Source organism: Zootermopsis nevadensis, unplaced genomic scaffold (assembly GCF_977971745.1).
Source record: "Zootermopsis nevadensis isolate Lab colony 2312 unplaced genomic scaffold, Znev_1.0 Znev_ptg000003l, whole genome shotgun sequence".
Classification (NCBI taxonomy): domain Eukaryota; kingdom Metazoa; phylum Arthropoda; class Insecta; order Blattodea; family Termopsidae; genus Zootermopsis; species Zootermopsis nevadensis.
In genome coordinates, this window is record NW_028259135.1 from 3,227,508 (window position 1) to 3,253,598 (window position 26,091).

The 26,091-nt window shown below is 39.6% G+C and overlaps 2 protein-coding genes and 1 long non-coding RNA gene across 10 annotated transcripts in view; all 3 read left to right on the top strand.

Moving 5' to 3' along the window:
• LOC110827951 (uncharacterized) overlaps positions 1-15,291 on the top strand; it is a 22,052-nt gene extending 6,761 nt beyond the window's left edge. For 3 of the 8 annotated variants that reach the window (XM_087361238.1, XM_087361222.1, XM_087361228.1), the window contains exon 5: positions 602-2,180. In XM_087361238.1, the coding sequence (XP_087217364.1) occupies positions 602-892 (291 nt within the window). In that variant the 3' untranslated portion in view covers positions 893-2,180. The other 5 variants (XM_087361201.1, XM_087361195.1, XM_087361207.1 and 2 more) reach the window with 5 other exon arrangements.
• LOC147874888 (uncharacterized) lies at positions 7,726-8,361 on the top strand. The gene is made up of 2 exons (XR_015538802.1): positions 7,726-7,881; positions 8,269-8,361. It is a non-coding gene; the product is annotated as an uncharacterized LOC147874888 (long non-coding RNA).
• Positions 15,292-17,114: 1,823 nt separating the features above from the next.
• The window catches only part of LOC110840995 (CCN family member 2), a 230,268-nt gene continuing 221,291 nt past the window's right edge, over positions 17,115-26,091 (top strand). The window contains exon 1 of the mRNA XM_087361313.1: positions 17,115-18,124. The gene's annotated coding sequence lies outside the window, so the exon portion shown is untranslated. The remainder of the gene's footprint in view (positions 18,125-26,091) is intronic.

Sequence of the window (26,091 nt, forward strand, 5' to 3'; positions counted from 1 at the left end):
TCTGGTCCTCAGACAGGATGCGTCGCATGTGGAGTTCTTCCTTTAGAATCAGCTGACACGTCCCATAGCCTATCCCAACAATGTCGCACAAGTCGTTGATGGTACGACGTCGATCTTCGTGAATGGCCTGCCGAATCTTCGTAACATTTTCGGGCGTTGTGCTCGAAGATGGTCGTCCAGAACGCTCGTCATCATCGACAGAGGTTCGGCCATTTTTAAAACGTGAATGCCACACAAAAGTTTGTGCACGACCCATTGCGGACTCCCCAAATGCTTGCTTTAGCATTTCATAGGTTTCCGTAGCCGTTTTGGCGAGTCTTTTGCAAGAGATTCAGGCAGAATCGCAGATGGTGCTTGACAGGCTGACAAAGAAAGATTTCCAGGGATGCTTGCAGGCTTGGCAGCGGCGCTGGGATCGTTGTGTTCACTCCCAGGGGAACTACTTCGAGGGTGATGGATGAATTTAATACCTGAGATAAGTGTACGGGTTTTTATACGCGCAGTCTCGAAACTTTCCGATCGCACCTCGTATACTGTGTTGATTGGTAATATTTTGGAATGTAAGTTCCAGATGACGGGAGGGTAACACTTTTGTTTTCAGGAGTATCACATCGCTTTGTGCGAGGCTCTGAACGCTCTGGGCTACACACCGACGCCGATAAGCCTGGAGAAACTGCGGGAAGATTTTGACAGGAAAATGATTTACGGGCTTTACTCAATGATAGCGCCATACGCCATCATGCAAAGTGAACCAGAGTATGGTTTCAGTTTTGATGACATAATCGACACGGGTTCGAATCCCGGACCCTGTATGTACGGCGAAAATTACAAGGCGGTAGTCAGGTGGTTCCTACCACTGCTTGAGAGCAAAGGCGTGTTTGACAGAAATTAAAAAGTGAACCCCTTGATTATTTATTTAATTTCCTTGGTACCGATCTTCGCAGTCGTGTATTTGGGAGGTCCAGTGTTCATCTAGGCCCGGTTTCAGGCATATGCTTTAATAATACCTCCAATTCGACAATTACCGCTTCCTTCCCAATTATGTATTAATTTTATTATCATGTGTTTTTCTACTGCATATAATCTGAGCTACTTACAGTGTCGTTAAACAAACCATAAATAACTTTCCGATATTTAATGGACATCTGACGAAGGATTGCATTTAGAATATTACATTTAAATTTATATTGATTATACACCTGAAGATGGTTCCTTGAAAACCGAAACATGTCGTGAAAAAGATGATGCTCTAGTTGTAAATCGAACATTTCGTTAGAAAGAGCATCATTTTAATATATTTTAATATATTTTAAATATATTAAATGTTAATTGTAATAATAATATTTTAATATTTAATAAAATATTTTATTGTGATTAGACGGTTAAGATTAAACAATCATAAATAAAAATATGAAATAAATTTCGTAACTAAATTAAAGTACCGACTTTGAATTTATATGCTGTGTTTTATCGTCCAATATTTTAAAACAAGGTTATCATTTAGGATAAAACTCGGGCCTCGAGAATTTTCAGGAGAATAACATAAAAGCTGCTTATATTCACGAGGTTATCTGTTCGGTTGTCACTGAACCGTGTGCTGGAGATTTCAGTCCATTTCCGTCCACCAGATGCATGCCGGGACCTAACCTCAAAATAGGCCGTGAACACTTTCGTGTCTGACAGTATTTGTCTTACAAATTTTGATAATGGAGTCACCCAGGACCTAGTCACTTTACTGCCTGCGTTATCCCGACTCATCCTTCGGGAATAGTCTGGAATCGAATGTAAGGACAATACAAAATACAACAGCGTAACATCAATGTCATGGCTGTCTTCACTGAGAACTATCGATGCCGTGATTACAACTGTAATATATCGATACCCTCATGACCGAACGAGCTACAGTGAACAGTTGATAATACTTATCTTTAGAGACAGTGAATGTGTGTCGATTATGTTCTGCTGTGTTATAATACCAAGGATTTCTACGCCATCACTTTTCTAACGTTCTGTAACGTAATCTATAAAGCTTCTAATTAACTAACTACATGAAGCAAAGTCCTTATTGAGAAGCTGATAATCCGTCAGCTGGGAAAGAAGTTTAATATCTTTTAAGAAACACAATGTTTTATTACTGTGTTTATTGGATCCTATTCTGGGATAAATTAATTATATCCACACCCCTATCGTATTTTATTTATATACATTTTAATATTGTCCTCTCATCTACACCAAGGTCTCTTCTCGTCAAAAATTTTTGTACAAATTTCTCATCTCACCAGGCGTGTTACATGCCCCGCCCATCACATAAGATAAGATGTTTTAAATCAAAATGGTGTCGCCACTTGGCTCAGCGGTTGTTGCAGGTATACGATTCGAATCTTGGTCGCTGACGACAATACTGAATAACATTTTCCTCAGTTCCTCCAGCAAGTGTTTGGGTATGACCAAGTTACGACCGCCTTAACTTAACTTACAGCTGTAAATTTGTACCGTAATAAGGTCTACTGTACAGAGGGATGAACATTGAAGTTTTTATAACAAGGCTGAGTTTGAAATTAGACGGGAAGCTGACAAACAAAAATTATATTTTGCTTACGGATATTTTATAACTTACGTATAATTATACTTCTTAGAATTTTCTTTGTGCGTATTGTGTAGGTTTTATGATACATTTGGAGTATGTTTTTTGACGTAAATACGTCTATATTTTAGGGTCAGTGTCATTCGGCAAAAATGTGTTACGAAAAAGTGTTACGAAAAAGTGTAACTTCATTGTTATGTTACTTAGGAAACCTCATCTGTTTACTCGGCATTGTTGTTACCTATAAAACATTTCATTACATTACATTACTTTACATTACATTCAGCTACCACAGACCCATCTTAAGCGTAACTAATTGAAGTTAAATAATCAATGTCTTAATCAAACTTATCTCAAATGTAAAGCATGTATAAAGGAAATATTTAGAATAAAGCCAATATATAAACTTCCTTTCCGTATAGACGTATTTACGTCAAATTCTCCGGAACCGTGGGTCCATTGCCAAATTTTTTAGTTCTTAATCTTATTTTTAACTCTTACATAATTTGTAAATTTTATTATATAATTTATTCCTAACATCTATTATTCGTTTAGTACTAGACTGTAATCGGCCTTATTTGGCTGTAGTCAGGCAAGTTTACTGCAACACACATTTGGTGTTTATTAAAAATTTTCGTGTTCATTTCTTGTCTAGAACAGATAATAACTGCGTTTGGAATTTAAATAATTAAAGAAATTTCCAAACCATCATCCCATTTATTGTATACATTTTCAGCTCCACAAAATACATTTTTTGATTTTGACCTCGTATACCAAAATGGAACAGGTATTTTTACCGTACGTCGCATTGTAACCAGTATTTATGCCAGTGAGTTATCAATTCTGTCTTATTGTTTGCATATCCATTCGATTCCCGACGGTGCCCGAATTTATAACTTGTGTTGGGCAAGGCCGTGGTCTAGGCAACACGGAGTTTTCCTCCGTGGCATCCCAACAATTACTCCATTCACACACAGAAGAAGGCAATGGCAAACCACTTCTGGATCATCTGCCAAGAACGTATATGAACAGGTCCCAGTCCGAGAAAAGGATGGAAGGATCCTGTTCATATGGACCTGTCGTCAGACAGAACACTAAATAAAATAAATAAAATCCATGACACTGGTTGCTGTTAGGAGTTCAAGGGTCGTAGTTAGCACTGACACCAAACGACATTGACATACGTCTCAAATAACAGACACGTAATCGTAGAGAAGAAGTGATAAATTGTTATCTTATTATTAACCTCGTTAGACAATGAGATCGACCTATAAAATGGAAATACGTAGAACCTGTCCCTCGCTTAGTAAGGGTGGTGATGGTGCGTGACTGTATTACCATCTGTGACATAAATTTTACAGCGTTTTTTTATTTCAAATACGTCTTGCGCCATTATAACATCATTTTATATATCACGTCACATAAAATGTTACGGTGCCATGTTATAATATAGTATGTTATTATGTGTTAATTTAGTATAGAACAAGATGGGGAAATAATATAAAAGTGGGTCTCTTAGAATAATGGGATGTCAGTCATTAAAGTAAGTTATGAGCACAGGGGTGTGTTTAGATTTCTTAGAAAGTCCAACATTTAGAAACATCTACCTCGCAACAAAACCTACATTCACATAATATTTATAACCTTGTGATATCGCACGTATTCTCTTTAGCACATCTGTGTACTCATTCGAATCCTATTATATTCAGCTATTTTCGAGCGAGAGCTTCTTATGACTGTTTAATTTGATCATCTTGAAGTAAGGACTATGTTCAGGCTCAGTTATTTATTTTATTTGTAATGTTCTGTCTGACGACAGGTCCATATGAACAGGATCCTTCCATCCTTTTCTCGGACTGGGACCTGTTCATATACGTTCTTGGCAGATGATCCAGAAGTGGTTTGCCATTGCCTTCTTCTGTGTGTGAATGGAGTAATTGTTGGGATGCCACGGAGAAACCGGGGAAGCCCCCGGAGGAAAACTCCGTGTTGCCTAGACCACGGCCTTGCCCAACACAAGTTATAAATTCGGGCACCGCCGGGAATCGAACCCGAGACCCCAGGATTACAAGGCCAGCGTTCTAACCGCTAGACCACCTCATCTTATTATTATTTAGTGTTCTGTTTGACGACAGGTCCATATGAACAGGATCCTTCCATCCTTTTCTCGGACTGGGACCTGTTCATATACGTTCTTGGCAGATGATCCAGAAGTGGTTTGCCATTGCCTTCTTCTGTGTGTGAATGGAGTAATTGTTGGGATGCCACGGAGAAACCGGGGAAGCCCCCGGAGGAAAACTCCGTGTTGCCTAGACCACGGCCTTGCCAAACACAAGTTATAAATTCGGGCACCGCCCGGAATCGAACCCGAGACCCCAGGATTACAAGGCCGGCGTAAAAATAAGTTCACATATAAAGAAACACCCAGTTTCTTGTCAGGTTGTCCAGACCTGATTGGTCAGTTATCGAATTAATATTATTATTCATCAATCTACACTGTTTAAAATATGCCTCGATTGACTTCTGGATAGTCCCTTAATAATAATAATAATTTAACAACTGATGCAGATTCGTAAAATATTTTACGAATCAACTAACACTGTCTTACCTTCTTGTGGTTATTTTATTAATTTTAATGTGGTATAAAATGTGCTGAGACTGTCTAGCTTTGTAACAGGGCAGTTAGGAGTTACGAAGCGTTGCCTGTAAGGGCCAAGGTTAGGAAACGATCGCTGAGTGTTTGAATACGCGACGTCCTAAATACGAAGCAGGAGTAAAGATGAAGGCAGGGATATTCTGTCTCTGATACAAAGAGTCTAGAAAACACTAATCACTGTACAACAAAAGAAAAGAATGCAAATATGTCAGGAAGGTAAATTTATAGTGTCCTTTATTGTATTTTAATTATCTTGAAATTAATGCAAAGATAAATAACAGTCCTATTGTCTTCGAACCCCTTTTTTAAATTCACAATGATTTAACTTTTAGCAGTGCCCAAAATAAATATTGCGTAATTTATATGAAAAGCATTATCATAAATTGCATTAAATCGGACAAAACCCATGAGACATTGATAAATACGCTCAAAGTTGTGTCAGTGGCTACTAAGGGCGCCTGAGTATTTATGCAACACAGTTTTCAAACCGTGAACAATCACAAAGTCGGCGTGACAAATTTATAGTTACTTGCAGATACAGATAACCCATTTTTCTTATCTGAAAAATGCCATGTGATTTTATTCTGCCAGAATTTGCAACCGCGTCATATATTATATATATATAGCAGCTCATTGTGAGTTTGTTTCGAGAGATCGGCAGTGAAGAGAGAACGAATTGTTTCCTCTGTCAGGAGCAGGTAAGAATAGCGTGAGATATCACGGGGCTCGTGCGATATATAGATTTCTAGGTGGTTAATGACGTATCAAAGGAACGTATTGCCTCAATCTTTAGGGTTGAACCTGAAATTTGCTAATACTATTGGCTCTTAATTTGAATTCCTCAGTGTTCTAGAGATTTCATATTGACTCTTAATAATATTTTTGTGTGTCAATACTCACCAGTAGTTCAAGATTTGAAGATATTCCTCGCATTTTAGATTTTCGTTCTCATTACGAGAAGGTCCAGTCAGTTTCTAGAGTCCGAAACTTTGTTTTTTTGAAGACACGAAACGTATAGAAAACCTGTATAATTCTTTCTCACTCCATGGAGGAGAGTCTTCTTGAGAGGCTAATAATAATTCAGTAGCTCAAGAGATTAGACGGATTTTACGGAAACCCAAGGTTTGTTTACTTTTTTCACAGTAACCAGCCATTGGTCCCTAACTTGATCAGGACAAATACAGTCCATCCTCTTATAATCTGTTTCTTGAAGATCCAGTTTTTCTAATAGGCTTAATATTCCATCTAATTCCAGGTCTCCAAAATTATTTCTTCTCTCAAAACTTTTCTGCTAACACGTTTTATTCATTTTTCATTTCATCCGTATACGTTACATGTGTCCTGCAAATTCTCTTTGATTCTAGTGTCCTAATAATATTTTGCGAGGAGTACAAATTACGAAACTCTTGATAATTCAATTTTCTCTACATTCCTGTTACTGCTATCGAGGTTACAGACTGACAGAACGATCAGTATATTCAGACGGACGGACAGCTAACAACTATGATAGGGTATATCAGTGTCCAGCGGTAGGGATCAGCTTTGCGGTTACTAGAGCGTTGTTCAATTATGTAAATGCGCCACATGTAACTGATAATTAAAGAAGCGACTTAAAAACTAGTGAATAACATTACTTTTCAGCCATCCATATACCGCAATGTCTACAGACGCTGCTGCTGTGTCCCCGCAGTGGACGGACAAGAAGTTGCTGGAGCTGTGGCTACGGACACACTACGGCCAATTGACCGTAACAGATTGCGAGGAAAGGCTGGCAACGGGAAAGGGTGACAATTACCTGAGTGTCATTCACCGTTTGGTGGTAAGGACCAAGGACGATGGATCTTATCCGCTTATCGTGAAATGCCGGATTGAAGAAGGGGCAACCGCTAGGATGTCAAAGGACAGCTGCTTCTTCAGGAAGGAGCAGGAGATGTACGGAAACACGCTACCAAAAATGTCTGCACTCTTGAGGAAAGCTCTGCCAGGTAAGTGATGCCAACCTCTCTCCTTAAAAACTAGCATGTTACGAAATGTCTGTAAGAATCTGGCTTTGACGTTTGCTTAGGTGAGTGTTTGAATTGGATTTAGTTGGCTCAGGATAGGAAGCCGGTTTGGAAAACCAATTTTCTAACTAGTCTATGAAGAACGTGTCTTCAATGTAAGCATTTTCAGGAATTCAACGTCCTTGCATGGAATGTTGACTTTTAGGAAGCTTTCAGCCGCTCTTTCCCAAATGCATCTACGCCTGTGAGAGTTTTCTGGTGTTGGAGGACCTGTCTACAGCAGGATTCAGGATGCTGGACCGGTTACAAGGACTGGACTTGGACCATTGTCTGCTGGTCATGCGCTCTCTGGCCAAGTTCCACGCAGCCTCCATTGTTCTGCACGAAGAAGACCCGGACACCATGAAGGAGTACGGAGTCAGCGTTTTCACTGAGCCCTGTGTTTATGACAACTGGAAGAATTTTTGCTGTGGTACGTCAGAGCATTTTCACCCCTTAATGTATTTTTTATGTCCGTTCACGTGCACGTGTATGTAGCGCTATGCGTGACTTGATTTCTATAGAACCGTTACCACATTAAAATTCAAACGAATATTGGACTTTATTTGAATGATAGTTGGTACAAGTAACTTAACAAGGTTTCCGTCTTCTGGGTTGTTGCGCTGTGTAGTCTGGTAGATGTTAACCAACGTTTCGGAGGTCATACTGCCTCCGTCATCAGAGTATGAAGATTTCCGTCTTCTGGGTTGTTGCGCTGTGTAGTCTGGTTGATGTTAACCAACGTTTCAGAGGTCATACTGCCTCCATCATCAGGGCGATGAGTATGAAGATTTCTGTCTTCTGGGTTGTTGCGCTGTGTAGTCTGGTCGATGTTAACCAACGTTTCAGAGGTCATACTGCCTCCGTCATCAGGGCGATGAATATCGCCCTGATGACGGAGGCAGTATGACACAACGTAACAACCCAGAAGACGGATATCTTCATACTCACCGCTGTGAGAACCTCAAGTCTTACAACTTAACAAGGGACTAAACATGTAATATGATACATTCAGTTGATCGTAATGTGTATCAATATAACATATCAGTTTATTTAAATAAAAGGTTTTTTGGATGTTATCCATCGTATAATAAAATAATGAAATTGAACGACGTTTCGGAGATGGGACTCTATCTCCGTCTTCATGTATACCTACTCTGTTGGGCCCAATCGATAGAGCTAATCCCTATCTCTATTTAAATAAACTCACCATCGTCACAAACTTTTAGATTTGAGATTTAAGTTTATGTCCCTATATATTTTTCATACGTAATGGTCATTTAGAGAATGAAGCCGATCAGTTAAACGCTGATGAGCGAGCGATTTATATTCCAGGTTATGTGGAACTAACCTACTTTTCCTGGCATCGATCCCATGCTGGGGGGCTCATGACTAGACTGAAATATCATGCCGCAGACATTTACTTAAATATTCATCATAAATGTAGCCCACTTTGAAGTGGAGACGGGGCTGGCATGTAGAATATGTTGGGTATTGGGCCTACGCTCAAAGTGTCTTTAGCTGATGAATCTGTGGCAATGCCACGAGATTCATGCTGTTTCAACTATCGTCTTTCTTTCCTATTCAGAGATGTAAGAGCAGTTGTCACACGATCTTGACCGAGTCTTGTGTAGAAGTGGCTTTTCAACTGTTTTGCTTCGTATTTAGGAAGTCTCTCTTTTGGAATCCTAGTCCAATGACTGGCTATCTTAGTTTATTTCAGTCCCTCCAAGAAAACGTCGAGGTTTGTCCTAGAAAATTGGTCATGGTCGCTTTCTCTAACATTTTTATCAACTCAGTATCTGTAGTCTTCTCTCACTATGTGATCGTTAAATATAAAAGCAAATGTTGGCATAGGAATGACGAAAACTCTTGTGGAGGAACTGAAGACCTGGCCGGAAGAGTGGCACAAGTACGCGACGAAGTTGCATGGGATGCAAGACAGCTTGATAGATCTGGTTGGTGAGACGACGAGACGTAATGAGAACGGGCTGAACGTACTGGTACACGGTGACTTCTGGCTGAACAACATAATGTTCAAGAGGCACTCAAACAGCATCCGGTTCCTGGATTTTCAGTTGACCATCTTCGCATCCCCTGCTATCGACCTTCACCTCTTCATCTGCAGTAGCCTCACGCACGACGTACGGATGCACCACGTCGATACTCTGCTGCAGGTAAGAACCGTTACCTGTACTGGCCTGAAATAGGTCGACGTGTTTTTATATCGATATATCCCGAATTACAGGTAATGCGCTTATCTAATTTGTATTTAATAATTCAGTCCGTACAACAAAGAATTCATAACACTTCACCATTAGGAAGATGAACTGGTCAGCGCTGTTTAAGGAAAAAGTTGTCAGTGGAACCAAGGTTCCGGAGAATTTGACGTAAATACGTCTATACGGAAAGGAAGTTTATATATTGGCTTTATTCTAAATATTTCCTTTATACATCCTTTACAATTGAGTAAAGTTTGATTAAGACATTGCTTATTCAACTTCAATTAGTTACGCTTAAGATGGGTCTGTGGTAGCTGAATTTAATGTAATGTAATGTAATGTTTTATAGGTAACAACAATGCCGAGTAAACAGATGAGGTTTCCTAGGTAACAACAATGCCGAGTAAACAGATGACGTTTCCTAAGTAACATAACAATGAAGTTACACTTTTTTGTTTCCCTTTTTCGTAACACTTTTTCGTAACATTTTTGCCGAATGACACTGGTCCTAAAATATAGACGTATTTACGTCAAAAAATCCCGGCTGACTGCGAGAATTATACGAAACTCACAAATATAGAATGAAGTGTTATTGTACTTCGGTTAGCATTGGGCTTCAAAGGGTCAATAACTGTGTTGCAGGAGTACCACAGTACTCTGTGTAACACACTGATCGCCCTGGGCTACACGCAGCCACTGATAACCCTGGAGGAATTGCATGAAGAGTTCGATAGGAAGGTAATGTATGGAGTGTGGTCCACGATCTGTGCTGCACCCTGCATGCTGTCTCGCCCCGACTGCGGCTTCGAGCTGGATGACGCCCTCGAGAGAGGCGTCACACCCGGACCAACCATGTTCACTGATGACTACAAGAAGGTCGTCAAATGGATGTTGCCTGTGCTCGAACGACAGGGAGCGTTTGACGAAAAGTAAAACTCCAAATCTTTTTCAAGAATACATTATTATTCTGAGGGAAATGGCGTGGGAAAAGATAGGCCAGTTTCGTAATGAGGGATTCTATAATTTGTACCTTATTAGGTTTCTCGATTTAGGGGAGATGAGATTGGCGGGGCATGTAGAACGCATGTGAACTATGCGAACAAAATTTTAGTGTGATGCATTAGAGAGAAGAGACCGCTTAGGAGATCTGGGTGTTAACGAGAGGATGATAATAGAGTGGATATTCAATAAATAAGATATGATTTTGTGGAATGGATTAATCTGTTTCCTGTGAACACGGTAATTAATCCTCCGGTTTTGAGATTTGAGGTTTCCTCGGCGGTTGTTCTTTTGGGTTAAGGGCTTCAGCTCTGAAGGCAGAGTCAGTTTGCAGGATTTAAGGTTTTCACGGCGTAGAGTCTGAAGATGGCTATTTTCTGGGTTGTAACGCCGTGTAGTCTGGTAGAAGTTTACCGACGTTTCGCAGGTCATTGCTGCCTCCATCATTAGGGTGATCGCCCTTATGATGGAGTTACAATGGCGAAGTGTGTATATAGACTTTGTTTTAACATTTTGAATTATAGCGAATATCCAGTTATGAAGATGTCTTCAGCGCCTCCACCATGGTCGGACAAGAAGATGTTAGAACTATGGTTACAGCCGCACTACGGTCAGACAACAGTGACGGGGTGTGATGTTCAGATCGCTGATGGTAAAGGAGACAACTATCTGAGCGTCATGAACCGCATAGTAGTGAGAACAGAAGGCGGGGATTCCCACTCGCTGATTATCAAGCGTCGTTTGCAGGACGGGGAGTTCGCCGGAGCCATAGCCGAAACGACAATCTACAGGAAGGAACAATCGATGTATGACAGAACTTTGCCCCGAATGTCTGCTATTCTGGAAAAAGCACTTCCAGGCAAGTGCTCGACGGAACACAAGTTGTTGGCTAATAATTCATTTCGTTTTGAACGACTCCTTCTTAACCGCCTTTGTCCACGTGTTTACTCAACTACAGCACTTGTTCAATTTTTATCAGTCTAATCACAATAAAATATTATTATTAAAATATTTAAATATTATTACAATTAACATTTAAATATTTAAAATATATTAAAATGATGCTCTCTATCGAAATATTCGATTTTACATTAGAGCATCATCTTTTACACTACATGTTTCGGTTCTAAATGAACCATCTTCAGGTGTATAATCCATATAAACTCAAATGTAATATCCTAAGTGCAATCCTTCGTCAGATGTCCATCAAATATCAGAAAGTTTTCCTCTTCCAGACCTATTGTGTTATAATATCGCATTCAAGGTCGTTTCGTAATGTATATTTTAATATTTAATAATAATATTTTATTGTGATTAGACTGATAAAAATTGAACAAGTATATATTCAACACAATATGACGCAACATTATCATCTCAACTACAAGCAATTAAAATTTCGTCAGGATCATCTCTACTTATCTTTTATGAATGTTTTATGTTATTTACTGTTTATTTTCCCCCAAAATTATTTGTATTTCTTCAAAATAAGCCTCTCGAATACAGTAGTTGTGATGATCTTCACGCTCTGCCTTCATTTACCCTTAGTATAGAGCTCCAGGACAGGAACATTCCCAGCCGTTGCGTCTCACCCGTACAAATGATTTGTTTCTGCACAGCGACTGACTTTGAGCCGCTCTTTCCCAAATGCATCTACGCCTGTGAGAGTTTTCTGGTGTTGGAGGACCTGTCTACAGCAGGATTCAGGATGCTGGACCGGTTACAAGGACTGGACTTGGACCATTGTCTGCTGGTCATGCGCTCTCTGGCCAAGTTCCACGCAGCCTCCGTTGTTCTGCACGAAGAAGACCCGGACTCCATGAAGGAGTACGGAGTCAACTTCTTCACTGAGCCCTGCATTTATGATAAAAATAAACGATTTTTCAGGGGTAAGTGTCTTCAAAGGGACCGGAATTTTCATTTCTTTAAGACCCATTTGAATATTATACTTCCATCTACGCCTAGGTCGTCCAAGTTGTTCCTTTCTTTCAAGTGTTTCGACTAACATTTTGTACACATTTTTCCCTTTTGTGGTACATGTCCGGCCTATCTTATCCTTGACTACATTGCCCTAATATTTGTTGACAAGTTCAAGTTGTGAAGTTAGCATAGCGAAATATTCGTCGGATATTCTGACAGGTTTTTCGTTGTTTTCGTCAGCAGGCGAAGTCCGGGATAGAATTTCAAAACAGGGTTCGGTATCAAACTTCCGAACTCGTAATGTTAACAAAACAAATTTTGTTTTGTGTTTCATCCAAATGACTAAATAAAATGGTCACTGTTAACAACATACTATATGACGTAACAATTCATTTGTTGAAGTAATTAACTATAATAAAATATTAATAAATAATATACTGTAGGTAATTTTGACTATGTATGTTATTCTAAGCCACGGTGGTCTAGCGGTTAGAACGCTGGCCTTGTAATCCTGGGGTCTCGGGTTCGATTCCCGGCGGTGTCCGAATGTATAACTTGTGTTGGGCAAGGCCGTGGTCTAGGCAACACGGAGTTTTCCTCCGGGGGCTTCCCCGGTTTCTCCGTGGCATCCCAACAACTACTCCATTCACACACAGAAGAAGGCAATGGCAAACCACTTCTGGATCATCTGCCAAGAACGTATAAGAACAGGTCCCAGTCCGAGAAAAGGATGGAAGGATCCTGTTCATATGGACCTGTCGTCAGACAGAACACTAAATAATAATAATAATAATAATAATAATGTTATTCTACTCAAGTGTTTGCTTTGATAACTCAAGCATGTGTCTGAAATTACTAAATGTCGAACGGCGATTTGCACTGTCGAGAAACTGTTCGTCTTTTCACTCATGCAGCGATGATTAAGACTCTGGTGGAGGAAATGGAAACTTGGCCGGAAGAATGGGCTCCGTACGCCGACAAACTGAGACATGAGCAAGATGCACTTCTTCACCGACTGAAGGAGACAGTTCGGCCGAACGAAACAGGAATCAACGTGCTGGCACACGGAGACATGTGGATCAACAACATTCTGTTCAACGAACAGCGGGGAGCCGTGAGGTTCATCGACTTCCAGTTCGTCACGTATATGTCACCTGCCATTGACCTTCATTTGTTTCTTTCCACTAGCGCCACACTCGACGTGCAAGTGAACCACACGGTCACGCTCCTACAGGTGAGAGCAACTGCTCCCTCCATATTCAGTGGTTATCGTGAACCTGACGTCTCCATCCCCCACATATAGTGCCCCGGTTTATAGTGGCTGGAGTTTTGACTTGGTGTTTGCTTACTTACCTTTTCATTTTATTCAACTTTTGTTCATTAATCAACTAATTTGGCATTTTGTTTGCAGTTTCATACGATTCTCAGTGTAACCAGCGATGGTTTCCTTAGAACACCACAAAACAACGATCTCAGAAATAGTGAAGTGTTTTCTTTGGGGGGTAGGAACTGAATTTTCAAATAATATTTATATAAATTAATTGTAGCGTTTACTGAGATGGCTCCCAAATTTGAACTTATGCAGCCCTCCCGATTTAAATTAATCAAAATAACCCCATTACTGTTGAGGTTAATAAATTAATTAACTTTACAAAAATCCTCTGATTCTGCCTCAGTCCTTTACGATTTGCCACTCTAACATCTTCGCTTTTACTCTATCGATATCGAAAGGACGAGCGAGCATTGCCTGTGAACCTTTTAACAATATAATACTCATTATCCCTTTAAAAACAATATGTCTGCTCATTCAACATGGAATTCAGTGTTACCTGTACTTATTTTATGATAAATGACAGGTACATAAAGTTGCTCTATATCGTGGGATGTAGGCGTTCTTTGCGATCGGTGAGAAAGCTTTATGTAGGAGCAACCGATCAGATATCTCATCGTCGAAGTAACTCGTTTCACTTCCAATGCCAATTCGATTCTGTAAACAAGTTTCGTGTTCTAGCTCTTATTTTCTGGATTTGAAACCTGCTTTCACAGACCAGGGGAAGAACAGAATTTAGTCTTATGAAGAATTGTCGTAAAGATAAATTATATAATTTATAAAAAAATCGATTATTTCACAGCTGAAGGGATTGTTAGTGGCATATGTAAAGTCGAATACTGGAACATTAAATTCATATAGAATATTGCTTTCAGGAGTACCACAAAACACTGTGTGACTCGCTTGCTGCCCTCGGCTACACGGAGACACTAATAACTCTGGATGAATTGTACGAAGAATTCGACAGGAAATCCATCTACGGATTATTTGCAATTACCGTGGCTTCATCATTCATGATGTCTGATCCAGACTGTGGTTTCAACTTAGAGGACACCATCGAAAGGGGCTTGACGCCGGGACCCAGCATGTTCAGTGACCGCTACAAGAAGACCGTCAAATGGATGCTGCCTGTGCTCTGTCGGCAGGGGGCGTTTGGCGACGAACAACAACGTCGCCGGCTCAACGGTACCAGTTCTTTCCTGAAAGGGTATTAATTATTGTCCGCGTCAGTTGGTGTCTGCGCTCGGCGGTGGATATATTGGTTCGGTTCCTTACGAGTTGGTTTGTGTAACGATGGGGCATTACAGGTATTCACCGGCGTAAAACGTATACCGCGGTCTTGTTACTCTTTTAATATGATGACAACCAAAGAGTATTTTAAATGAACACCATATTCTCTCTGCCTGATCTCCTTTTCATTTCTTTACTTGAATCGAGAAATTTCTGGTAGAACGTATGTGAAGAATTCTCCGGTCTGGCTGGTAATGTGCCCCCCAGACACTATAATTTGAGTAAAATAAAATAATTTTTTCAATGCTATAGCTTCTGAATATTATTATTAATAAATTAATATTAATAATTATTAATAAATTAATTTAATTGCATTGTCGTGCCTCAGAATTGTTGAGGGTTGTAATAATATTACATTTCCGCATGGTCTGATTTGATCATTAATTGCCACTACTCATGGTGATGCCTCATTTTCATCTGCCAAATCAAGCAAGAAATTTTAATTCATAATTATACAATCTATTGACTTGTCTATGTGTGTAATTTCCAGTGTTAAACACGCATATTCCCCACTATACGCAATTCCGCTGTCATTTGTTCCTTTAGTTATCAGCGCTAACCTACCCGCAGTTGAAACATCCGAATGACGCATTACATTAATAATCTTGTGACACTGTTTGCATTGTGATAATCGTAAGTGAATGATATTGCTGTGTTCTGTGCGTCAGCAAACATCGTACACATGACTTAAGTCATACTTAATTTATATTGCCTTAAGTCCTTCATACCAAGAATCGTAGAAAAGTTAGTGACGTGTCGCTGTTCGACTCCATGGATTTTATGAAAATTGCAAGATATTTTGGTAAGTTCTTTAATTGAATTAATTTATGTTATAACAGGAGAGAGAGAGTTTCTTGTAATTTTCGTAAATATTGAGCTTTAAATCTTTTAGCCTTATTAACCACTTAACATTCTTAATTATAGTTTTCTTTCGAAAACCTTAATTACTTTTAAGGTTCTAGTGGGAAAAGATCATTGGTAAAATGAACAAAACTTATAAAATGGGGTAAGTTATTCATTTCGTAGAGCAGATTACATGAACTAAGGCCACAAACCCATAATCATTATATTCAGTTACACCAACGTCGGGAAAACAAATGTTTGCCGTGCGGTTGTGTCACCGCTCGTTCGAGCAGGATCTACCGGGCCGTGTGCATATAATACACTAGTGATCATGGATTAGAAGTAACTGACAGGGGAAAACAGAACGGCTCTGTGGAAAACCTGTGCATGTTTCACTTGTGACTAACTACCTGAGCTATGGCACTATCGACTTAAAGGTTAAGTCTCTCCTGACCGTAGCCAGTGTCTGCACATGGCCTTGGGGAGGAGTAAGTGTGTCACGTGCGATGAAGCAGGCAGATAATTCCATTTACTTCTGTCTGAGTCTCCTGTTAAAGTTGACTGAAATTGATTCAACGGTTTAAATGTCATTACGGACGGAAAGCTCGCGTAGGAGGAAACTCTTTCTGGGCGCTCCAGCTGTATCTTCGAGTTTCAGATTATTCTACAACATTCTGAGCTCTTGGATTATTTATCAACGATGTAACAACCTCAGAGTTGTGAACAGAACAAATATGTCTGTCATCCGGGTTGTTACACCGATTAGTTTCGTAGAAATTGACTTGACATTTCAGAGACGCTTACTACCTCTAACATCAACGCGATCGTCCCGATGATGGACGCTGGAAATATCTTTGAAACGTCTGTCAGTATCTACCAGACTACATGGCATGTCATCCCAGAAGATACCCGTCTTTTTAGCGTAGCCGTGAGAATGTTATCTGGTCATGCCATTGACCTCTTTCCATGTGAAAGACGATCAAACTCAATAGTTCTATCTTTGTACCCCGAGGATTTTATCCCAGTCGGGTTCACAACAAGCCTATCTTTCATAAGATAGTGTAATTGCGTCATATTGTGAATATTATAACAATTATTTATTTTAATCCGTCTGATCACAATATTTAAAATTTCTTATATTTAAGATAATAAAATATCATTGATGCTCCATATCGATTGATCGATTTACATTTCGGAACATTTACACATGTTTCGGTTTTTATAAAACCATCATCAGGTGTAAAATATATCTAAGAACTTAAAAACTCAATTATTCGCCCAAAATGGAAAAAAACAAACGTAATGAAACATCACCAAAAAACTACAGAAATCATAATCGAGTTTTAAGTTCTTAGATATATTTTACACCTGATGATGGTTTTATAAAAACCGAAACATGTTGTGTAAATGTTCCCGAAATGTAAATCGATCAATCGATATGGAACATGAATGATATTTTATTATCTTAATTATAAGAAAATTTTAAATATTGTGATAAGACGGATTAAAACAAATAATTGAAGCCTATCTTTGCAGAGATGTTAAATACTCCACGCAGTTGACGCAGCGGTATTAAAATAATACTGAAGTAAAGTTTAAAATAGTCCGCAATAACGGCAACTTTCTTCTCAGTTCATCAGTTTACATCATAAATTTATTAAGAGTCGTTAAATAAACAATGAAAGCAACAAGGGATCTTCACAGCAAAGGTAACGCGATCGGATAACGTGTTGTGTCACGTGTATAGCTAACTCAGCCTTCCGAGCTGTTGTGCTTCTCCACGAGGCGCTGTTACGTGCGGTTTGATTGGAACCGCGTCTCTGACCAGTATTAATCATGATCTGTCCGGACTGGCAGGCGAACCGCACGAACCACAAGGCTGTGTGTGTGTGTACTACCAACTTGCGCGGCCCAATACTGTCACAGTGCGGACCTCGTCTGTACAACTTGCCAGCTGTTGCTCGAAGTTACACGTTACCCGAAATACAGAGGCTATTATAGTTGCAAGAGGTTAAATGTGGATAAAGATTAACAAAGTTTAGTAGGGTTTCAGATACTCACGGTGGCGAGTATAAAGATGGCGGCGTTCTGTGGTGTTGAGCCTAGCATTTATGGTAGAAGTTTACGAACGTTTCAGAGTTGTTTACTTCTTACTTTATCAAAATCATAGTGACTCATCGCCCTGATGTTGGAAGCAGCAAGTACCTCTGAAATATCAACAAATTCCTACCAGACTACAAGGTAATGTAACAACATAATAATTATTTACTTCGAGAATCAGTACGTGTGAATGTGGGTATGATACGTGTTCATGATCCATTGTCGTGTGGAATGAATTACCTTTAATGTTATCAGTGTGAACGTATCGTGGAATTATACGATGGAGAATTTGTTTCGCGGCGATCAGCGAGGCATTTATTGTGATAAGAAAGAAATATTTTCAAATTTACTGGCCAAGAGGTTTCCAATGCTCAAGCGATGTGCAATAAGCCTATACAAGCTGCTTCTTGCCTCAAGGTATAGGACTTATCAAATGCGAATATAAACGCACCATGACCAGACCGGTTCCGGGGTTCATCCAATTTTGTCCTTCTTTCCCATGGTTAAATGGGGTGATCCCTCGGGAAGATAATATAAGAATTTACTGAGCTTCGCCTCCATTCTCCCATACACCTTTATTGCGTGATGACTGAGCCCACGGAAAACCTTTACCTGTTCATGAATGTATTTATTTGTATTTACTATTTTGCGAGGACAGTTCAGGAATATCAACACTGAAACAGTTTTCGTTATGGTTATGGTTATAATCGATTTTTAAAGTGACACAACTTCCCGAAATTCCAAGACCGTTGCAGTGTTTCAAACACATTTTAAAATATGTTAACAATTTCTGAGTAATTATAACTCAATTTTAAAATGATCAGGCAACTAAAAGAGATTTCTTTACTCTGTAAAACAAGGTTTAAATAACGTGTAGAAATTTGATGACATTATCACGAATCTCAGTACTTGAAATGGTTTCCTGGCAAAAATATAATCACTCCTAAAATTTATCATTTAAATTTCAACAGATATATCACTTCCTATTAATATTTAAACATCGCCGCACTGCCCCTGGTCTAGACGCCAATTACAACCCGTTTCCTTGACCTAGACTTCTGATAACCAATAAAGAATCTGTCTTCCGTGAGATGACTTTAATGATTTGCGGGTGGCATGAAGCCAAGGCGAAGTTCCGTGGTACTGATCCCTCTCGATCTCCGCATTTCGGGGTCAATGGGAAAGCTAAGGTGACAACGGAATGTGTTCTGTTACGTTCAATAATGACAGGAATTGTAGTTAAAGTAACATAGTAAAGATAGTGTAATTGCGTCATATTGTGAATATTATAACAATTATTTATTTTAATCCGTCTTATCACAATATTTAAAATTTCTTATAATTAAGATAATAAAATATCTTTCATGTTCCATATCGATTGATCGATTTACATTTCGGGACACTCACTCCTACATCTTTGGTATGTTTTATTTTTATTTTTATTTCCATTTTATTGATACTTTCTAACTATAATTTATATATTTTGCATTTTATTCTCTAAATTCTTTTATAAATTCTTTCAAATTCTTTAGTGTTTCTTTCAATCATTTACTTACAGGCCGATATGTACATCTAATAACATTTAAGAAAAACAACACCTTCTCCCAAAAATGGAAAAACAAACGTAATGAAACATCACCAAAAAACTACAGAAATTATAATTGAGTTTTAAGTTCTTAGATATATTTTACACCTGATGATGGTTTTATAAAAACCGAAACATGTTGTGTAAATGTTCCGAAATGTAAATCGATCAATCGATATGGAACATCAATGATAGTTTATTATCTTAATTATAAGAAATTTTAAATATTGTGATAAGACGGATTAAAATAAATAATTGTTATAACATAGTAAACCAAATATATGAACCATGATAATTCTTCTCGGTTTTATGGGACACCTGCTAAGATAACCCATCTACATAACCGATTTGAGTTCTGAAGATGGTTGTCTTCTGGGTTGTTGCGCCGGTAAGTCTCGTAGAAGTTTACCGACGTTCAACAGGTCCAGGGCCTGATGATAGAGGCAGTATGACCTCTGAAACGTCTGTATACTTCTACCAGACTTATCGGCGCAACAACCCAGAAGACAGAGATCTTATTTATGAGATACTCGGCTGCAGTTTGCGAACGTTTAAGCATAAGTTACGGACATTGTGAGGCCCGTACATTTAAGGGGTCCTGAGCAGCTGATGTCTAATGGAAGGTTAGTTTTGGTGTTCTGTTTTAAATTTAAGACGTTATATACGAAATATGATTTTGTATTGTATTATTTCTGTAGCTCTGGATGTACTTTGGAGCAGGCTAAAAGCGCATTTAAGCTCAGTTTGTCGTCAGCTCCATCAATCGCTGTCTGTGAAAGCTCAGCGGCAAACAATTAGGACGCTAAACTACATAAACAAAGGGGAGAGATACCAAGTGGCTCGTAATGACGGATCAGTTCAAAGAGCGTAATTGCATTACACTGTTTCTCGCCGGATTTTAAAATCGGCATATGTGAATGGAGCTCACAGGATGCGTAACAATTTGGTTCCCAGACTTGAAAGTTTAAAGTTTAATTAATGATCCTCACTTCTCTGTTTGTAACGAGGTAAGATTATACTTTGTTACTTTAAACTACGCCTTTGAAGCTACCCTGAATTTGTGCGTTGGTCTTTCAAAGGGTTCAGCTGAGTAGAAAACATTTTTCCAGGTTGTGTGACAACGAAAATAGATCCATTTTCCGAACACTCAATCCTTTTTTCTTATAAAACGAAGTGATTTTCTACGGAGAGAACAGTTCTTGAGGAGATACGAGGTGCGATCGGAAGGTTTCCAGACTGCGCGTATAAAAACCCGTACACTTATCTCAGGTATTAAATTCATCCATCACCCTCGAAGTAGTTCCCCTGGGAGTGAACACAACGATCCCAGCGCCGCTGCCAAGCCTGGAAGCATCACTGGAAATCTTTCTTTGTCAGCCTGTCAAGCACCATCTGGGTGATGGATGAATTTAATACCTGAGATAAGTGTAAGGGTTTTTATACGCGCAGTCTTGAAACTTTCCGATCGCACCTCGTACATTATAGTTTTAGCATAATTAAAGCATTGTAAATATAAACAGAAGTTATATTGAATACAACCAATAATCCACAATTGGTAAGTAACTCTGGGAACATTTACAGTGAACTGAAGATAGAAATTATTAAGTTTGTCCAATGAAAGAGTGTGAGCCACCTCTTCGAAGATCCCTGGCCAAGATCACAATAAATTCAGTCAAAACGTCAATGTAAACAAATTAGTGATAACATTAATCTGGAATTCCTTCTAAACAAGAAATTAAAACATTCTTAGTAATACTAATTATCTACGATTACCTGAGATAAGTGTACGGGTTTTTATACGCGCAGTCTGGAAACTTTCCGATCGCACCTCGTAATAGTTCTCGTATTTGATTAACTTTGAATGTTCGTTACCTTGTACAATAAAGTCCATCACGATCTTTATCCTCGAAACCAGTCAGTTTTCCACACCCTATTTATTTAATGTCATTTTTAATATTATTCAACCGTCTATGTCTAGATCTCCAAAGTGCTTTAATTTCTTCAGATATTACGAAAAGAAATTTTCGGTTATGGTGTGACGTATCATTTTTACAGTTCTATTGACAGAAATGGTTTCCAAACTTCACGAATCCAGTTTAAAAATCAGATGTTAAAAATGTTCCTCTTACATTTCTAGTTTCGGGCATACACTTCAGGGTGCAGCTCAGATTGTACGCGATGTTACACATGCCATCGCCCTTCGAATATATGTCCCAAATCTGGAATAAGAAATTTAAAAAAAATATTTATTTTCTAAAGGAAACACTGTCGCTCTCATTACTGATTCATTTTCACCAGTTACACAGAGTGCAGTACGGTAATCCAAAAGGAGAGTTGACAATTCAAAATATTTGTCGTCATGTTTGAAAATGGATGTCTCCAAATAATCTGCAGGCAAGAAATGAAGTTGGTTGTTGCATTCTCCCATATATTTAGACTTCGGTTGTACTCTGATCTCTGTGTTTCTATAAATCTTCCTCTGTTTGTTCTCCATAGCATCGTTTTCATCTCTCGATCATTGTAATCGATACAGAAGAAATACTTAGACAATTCTTCTTAATCAGCTATGACGGATCTATTTTGAATCAGTTTGATACTCAAATTAAATAAAGATTGGGAGGGTCATGTAGAAAGCGTCAAATAGATTCTAAAAATTTAAGTAGAATACCTGTAGGAAGGAGTCCACATCAAAAACATGAGCGCAGATTGTAATATAATATTAAAGTGGATTTTAAATAAATTAAGTATGAGGTAGAGGGCTGGAGTGTACCAGTACAGAATAAAGATCAGTGGTCGGTTCTTCTGTACACGATAATGGACCTTGGGTTCCTAAAATAAGTAGAATTTCTTGATCGGCTGGTTGACTGTTAGCTCCCCAAAAGGGAGATACCACGTGGAGTTGGAGTTTTCCTTAAGACATCGGGCAGAACTCCGTCGACGGGGCAAAGTACCAGTGTTGCCTCGCCCACTGTAAAATATTAAATACGCTATAGTTTCGTACATTTTGAAAGTTGTCTGCGTTCTTTGTGTTTCTCCGGGATTGTCCTGTGTATCAAGACGGTATTATTTGTGATATGTTCTGCACTTCGCCAACCAGTCTTCCTTTTTTTTCCCCTTGTTCTGGGATATTAATTGTTTCCTTCTCGCTTCCTACTGCGACAATGTTTCTTCATTTTCATTCTTCACTTTCTTTATTAGAAGCCACGGTGGTCTAGCGGTTAGAACGCTGGCCTTGTAATCCTGGGGTCTCGGGTTCGATTCCCGGCGGTGCCCGAATTTATAACTTGTGTTGGGCAAGGCCGTGGTCTAGGCAACACGGAGTTTTCCTCCGGGGGCTTCCCCGGTTTCTCCGTGGCATCCCAACAATTACTCCATTCACACACAGAAGAAGGCAATGGCAAACCACTTCTGGATCATCTGCCAAGAACGTATATGAACAGGTCCCAGTCCGAGAAGAGAAAAGGATTGAAGGATCCTGTTCATATGGACCTGTCGTCAGACAGAACACTAAATAATAATAAGATGAGGTGGTCTAGCGGTTAGAACGCTGGCCTTGTAATCCAGGGGTCTCGGGTTCGATTCCCGGCGGTGCCCGAATTTATAACTTGTGTTGGGCAAGGCCGTGATCTAGGCAACACGGAGTTTTCCTCCGGGGGCTTCCCCGGTTTCTCCGTGGCATCCCAACAATTACTCCATTCACACACAGAAGAAGGCAATGGCAAACCACTTCTGGATCATCTGCCAAGAACGTATATGAACAGGTCCCAGTCCGAGAAAAGGATGGAAGGATCCTGTTCATATGGACCTGTCGTCAGACAGAACACTAAAATAAAATAAAATAAACTTTCTTTATTATTTCATGTCATCAATTATAATTCTGTCTCCTTAAATATTTCTATTTAATCATCCTACGTCTCAACGTTCCTCTTCAGAACATTCTAGGTTCCTCGTACATGTCGTTCTAATCTCCTCTCATATTTCTTTCAAGTCGGGTTTCATTTGTCTAGCGCAGCGCGCAGTTTGTGTCGAGGACTCGCGTGTGGTTTGTGTGCGTCACGTGACTGCATGGAATTGACCACTAATTTGTAATTTGTATCCGTACGTAAGTTAACCATGAGAATTATATTTGTGTTCTTACAGTTGCTTAGATATTTTTTAATCATCCTGTATAATAAAAGACCATGTGTATGGCCAGATGAGCTATGAGAAGTTTAATTAATTGAAATACAATTTATATCAAAGTTTGGCATGTGAATAATTTCTGACAATTTTTCGGTTGTTTAGTGATTATATTTTCCTTCATTGTTTACTCTGCATAAACAAGGTCTCACTCATTTGCTTTAGTTAACTGATATCGTGTTTTTTTATTTTATTACTTGATTTTGATAGACTTAACTACAGTTTCCTTTGGCCTCTTTCCACACAATTCATTGAAATGTTTACAAATGAAATCTGAAACTTCTTGACGATGGTGAAGAGTCAATTGAATAAAAATTTTCTTGGATATTATCCATCGTCTAGTAAATATAAAACGTAAAACGACGTTTCGGAGATGGGACTATATCTCCGTCTTCAGGTTCCTACACAGTTGGGCCCACTAGATAGAGCTAATCCCTATCTCCGGACCTTTCTTGGATATTATCCATCGTCTAGTAAATATAAAACGTAAAACGAAGTTTCGGAGATGGGGCTCTATCTCCGTCTTCAGGTTCCTACTCAGTTGGGCCCACTCGATAGAGCTAATCCCTATCTCCGGACCTTTCTTGGATATTATCCATCGTCTAGTAAATATAAAACGTAAAAACGACGTTTCGGAGATGGGACTCTATCTCCGTCTTCAGGTTCCTACACGGTTGGGCCCACTAGATAGAGCTAATCCCTATCTCCGAAACGTCGTTTTACGTTTTATATTTACTAGACGATGGATAATATCCAAGAAAATTTTTATTCAGTTTACAAATGAGACTATTATCTAAAACAAAATATATAACCAAGTACTACACTCTAATTATTCCTGTTAATGAAATTTCAAGTCTTCATGAGTATGAAGATTTCTGTCTTCTGGGTTGTTGCGCCGTGTAGTCTGGTTGATGTTTACCGACGTTTCGGAGGTCATACTGCCTCCGTCATCAGGGCGATGAGTATGAAGATTTCTGTCTTCTGGGTTGTTGCGCCGTGTAGTATGGTAGATGTTTACCAACGTTTCGGAGGTCATACTGCCTCCGTCATCAGGGCGATGAATATGAAGATTTCTGTCTTCTGGGTTGTTGCGCTGTGTAGTCTGGTCGATGTTAACCAACGTTTCAGAGGTCATACTGCCTCCGTCATCAGGGCGATGAGTATGAAGATTTCTGTCTTCTGGGTTGTTGCGCCGTGTAGTATGGTCGATGTTAACCAACGTTTCAGAGGTCATACTGCCTCCATCATCAGGGCGATGAGTATGAAGATTTCTGTCTTCTGGGTTGTTGCGCTGTGTAGTCTGGTCGATGTTAACCAACGTTTCAGAGGTGATACTGCCTCCGTCATCAGGGCGATGAGTATGAAGATTTCTGTCTTCTGGGTTGTTGCGCCGTGTAGTCTGGTTGATGTTTACCGACGTTTCGGAGGTCATACTGCCTCCGTCATCAGGGCGATGAGTATGAAGATTTCTGTCTTCTGGGTTGTTGCGCCGTGTAGTATGGTAGATGTTTACCAACGTTTCGGAGGTCATACTGCCTCCGTCATCAGGGCGATGAATATGAAGATTTCTGTCTTCTGGGTTGTTGCGCTGTGTAGTCTGGTCGATGTTAACCAACGTTTCAGAGGTCATACTGCCTCCGTCATCAGGGCGATGAGTATGAAGATTTCTGTCTTCTGGGTTGTTGCGCCGTGTAGTATGGTCGATGTTAACCAACGTTTCAGAGGTCATACTGCCTCCATCATCAGGGCGATGAGTATGAAGATTTCTGTCTTCTGGGTTGTTGCGCTGTGTAGTCTGGTCGATGTTAACCAACGTTTCAGAGGTGATACTGCCTCCGTCATCAGGGCGATGAGTATGAAGATTTCTGTCTTCTGGGTTGTTGCGCCGTGTAGTATGGTAGATGTTTACCAACGTTTCGGAGGTCATACTGCCTCCGTCATCAGGACGATGAGTATGAAGATTTCTGTCTTCTGGGTTGTTGCGCTGTGTAGTCTGGTCGATGTTAACCAACGTTTCAGAGGTCATACTGCCTCCATCATCAGGGCGATGAGTATGAAGATTTCTGTCTTCTGGGTTGTTGCGCTGTGTAGTCTGGTCGATGTTAACCAACGTTTCAGAGGTGATACTGCCTCCGTCATCAGGGCGATGAGTATGAAGATTTCTGTCTTCTGGGTTGTTGCGCCGTGTAGTATGGTAGATGTTTACCAACGTTTCGGAGGTCATACTGCCTCCGTCATCAGGACGATGAGTATGAAGATTTCTGTCTTCTGGGTTGTTGCGCCGTGTAGTATGGTAGATGTTTACCAACGTTTCGGAGGTCATACTGCCTCCGTCATCAGGACG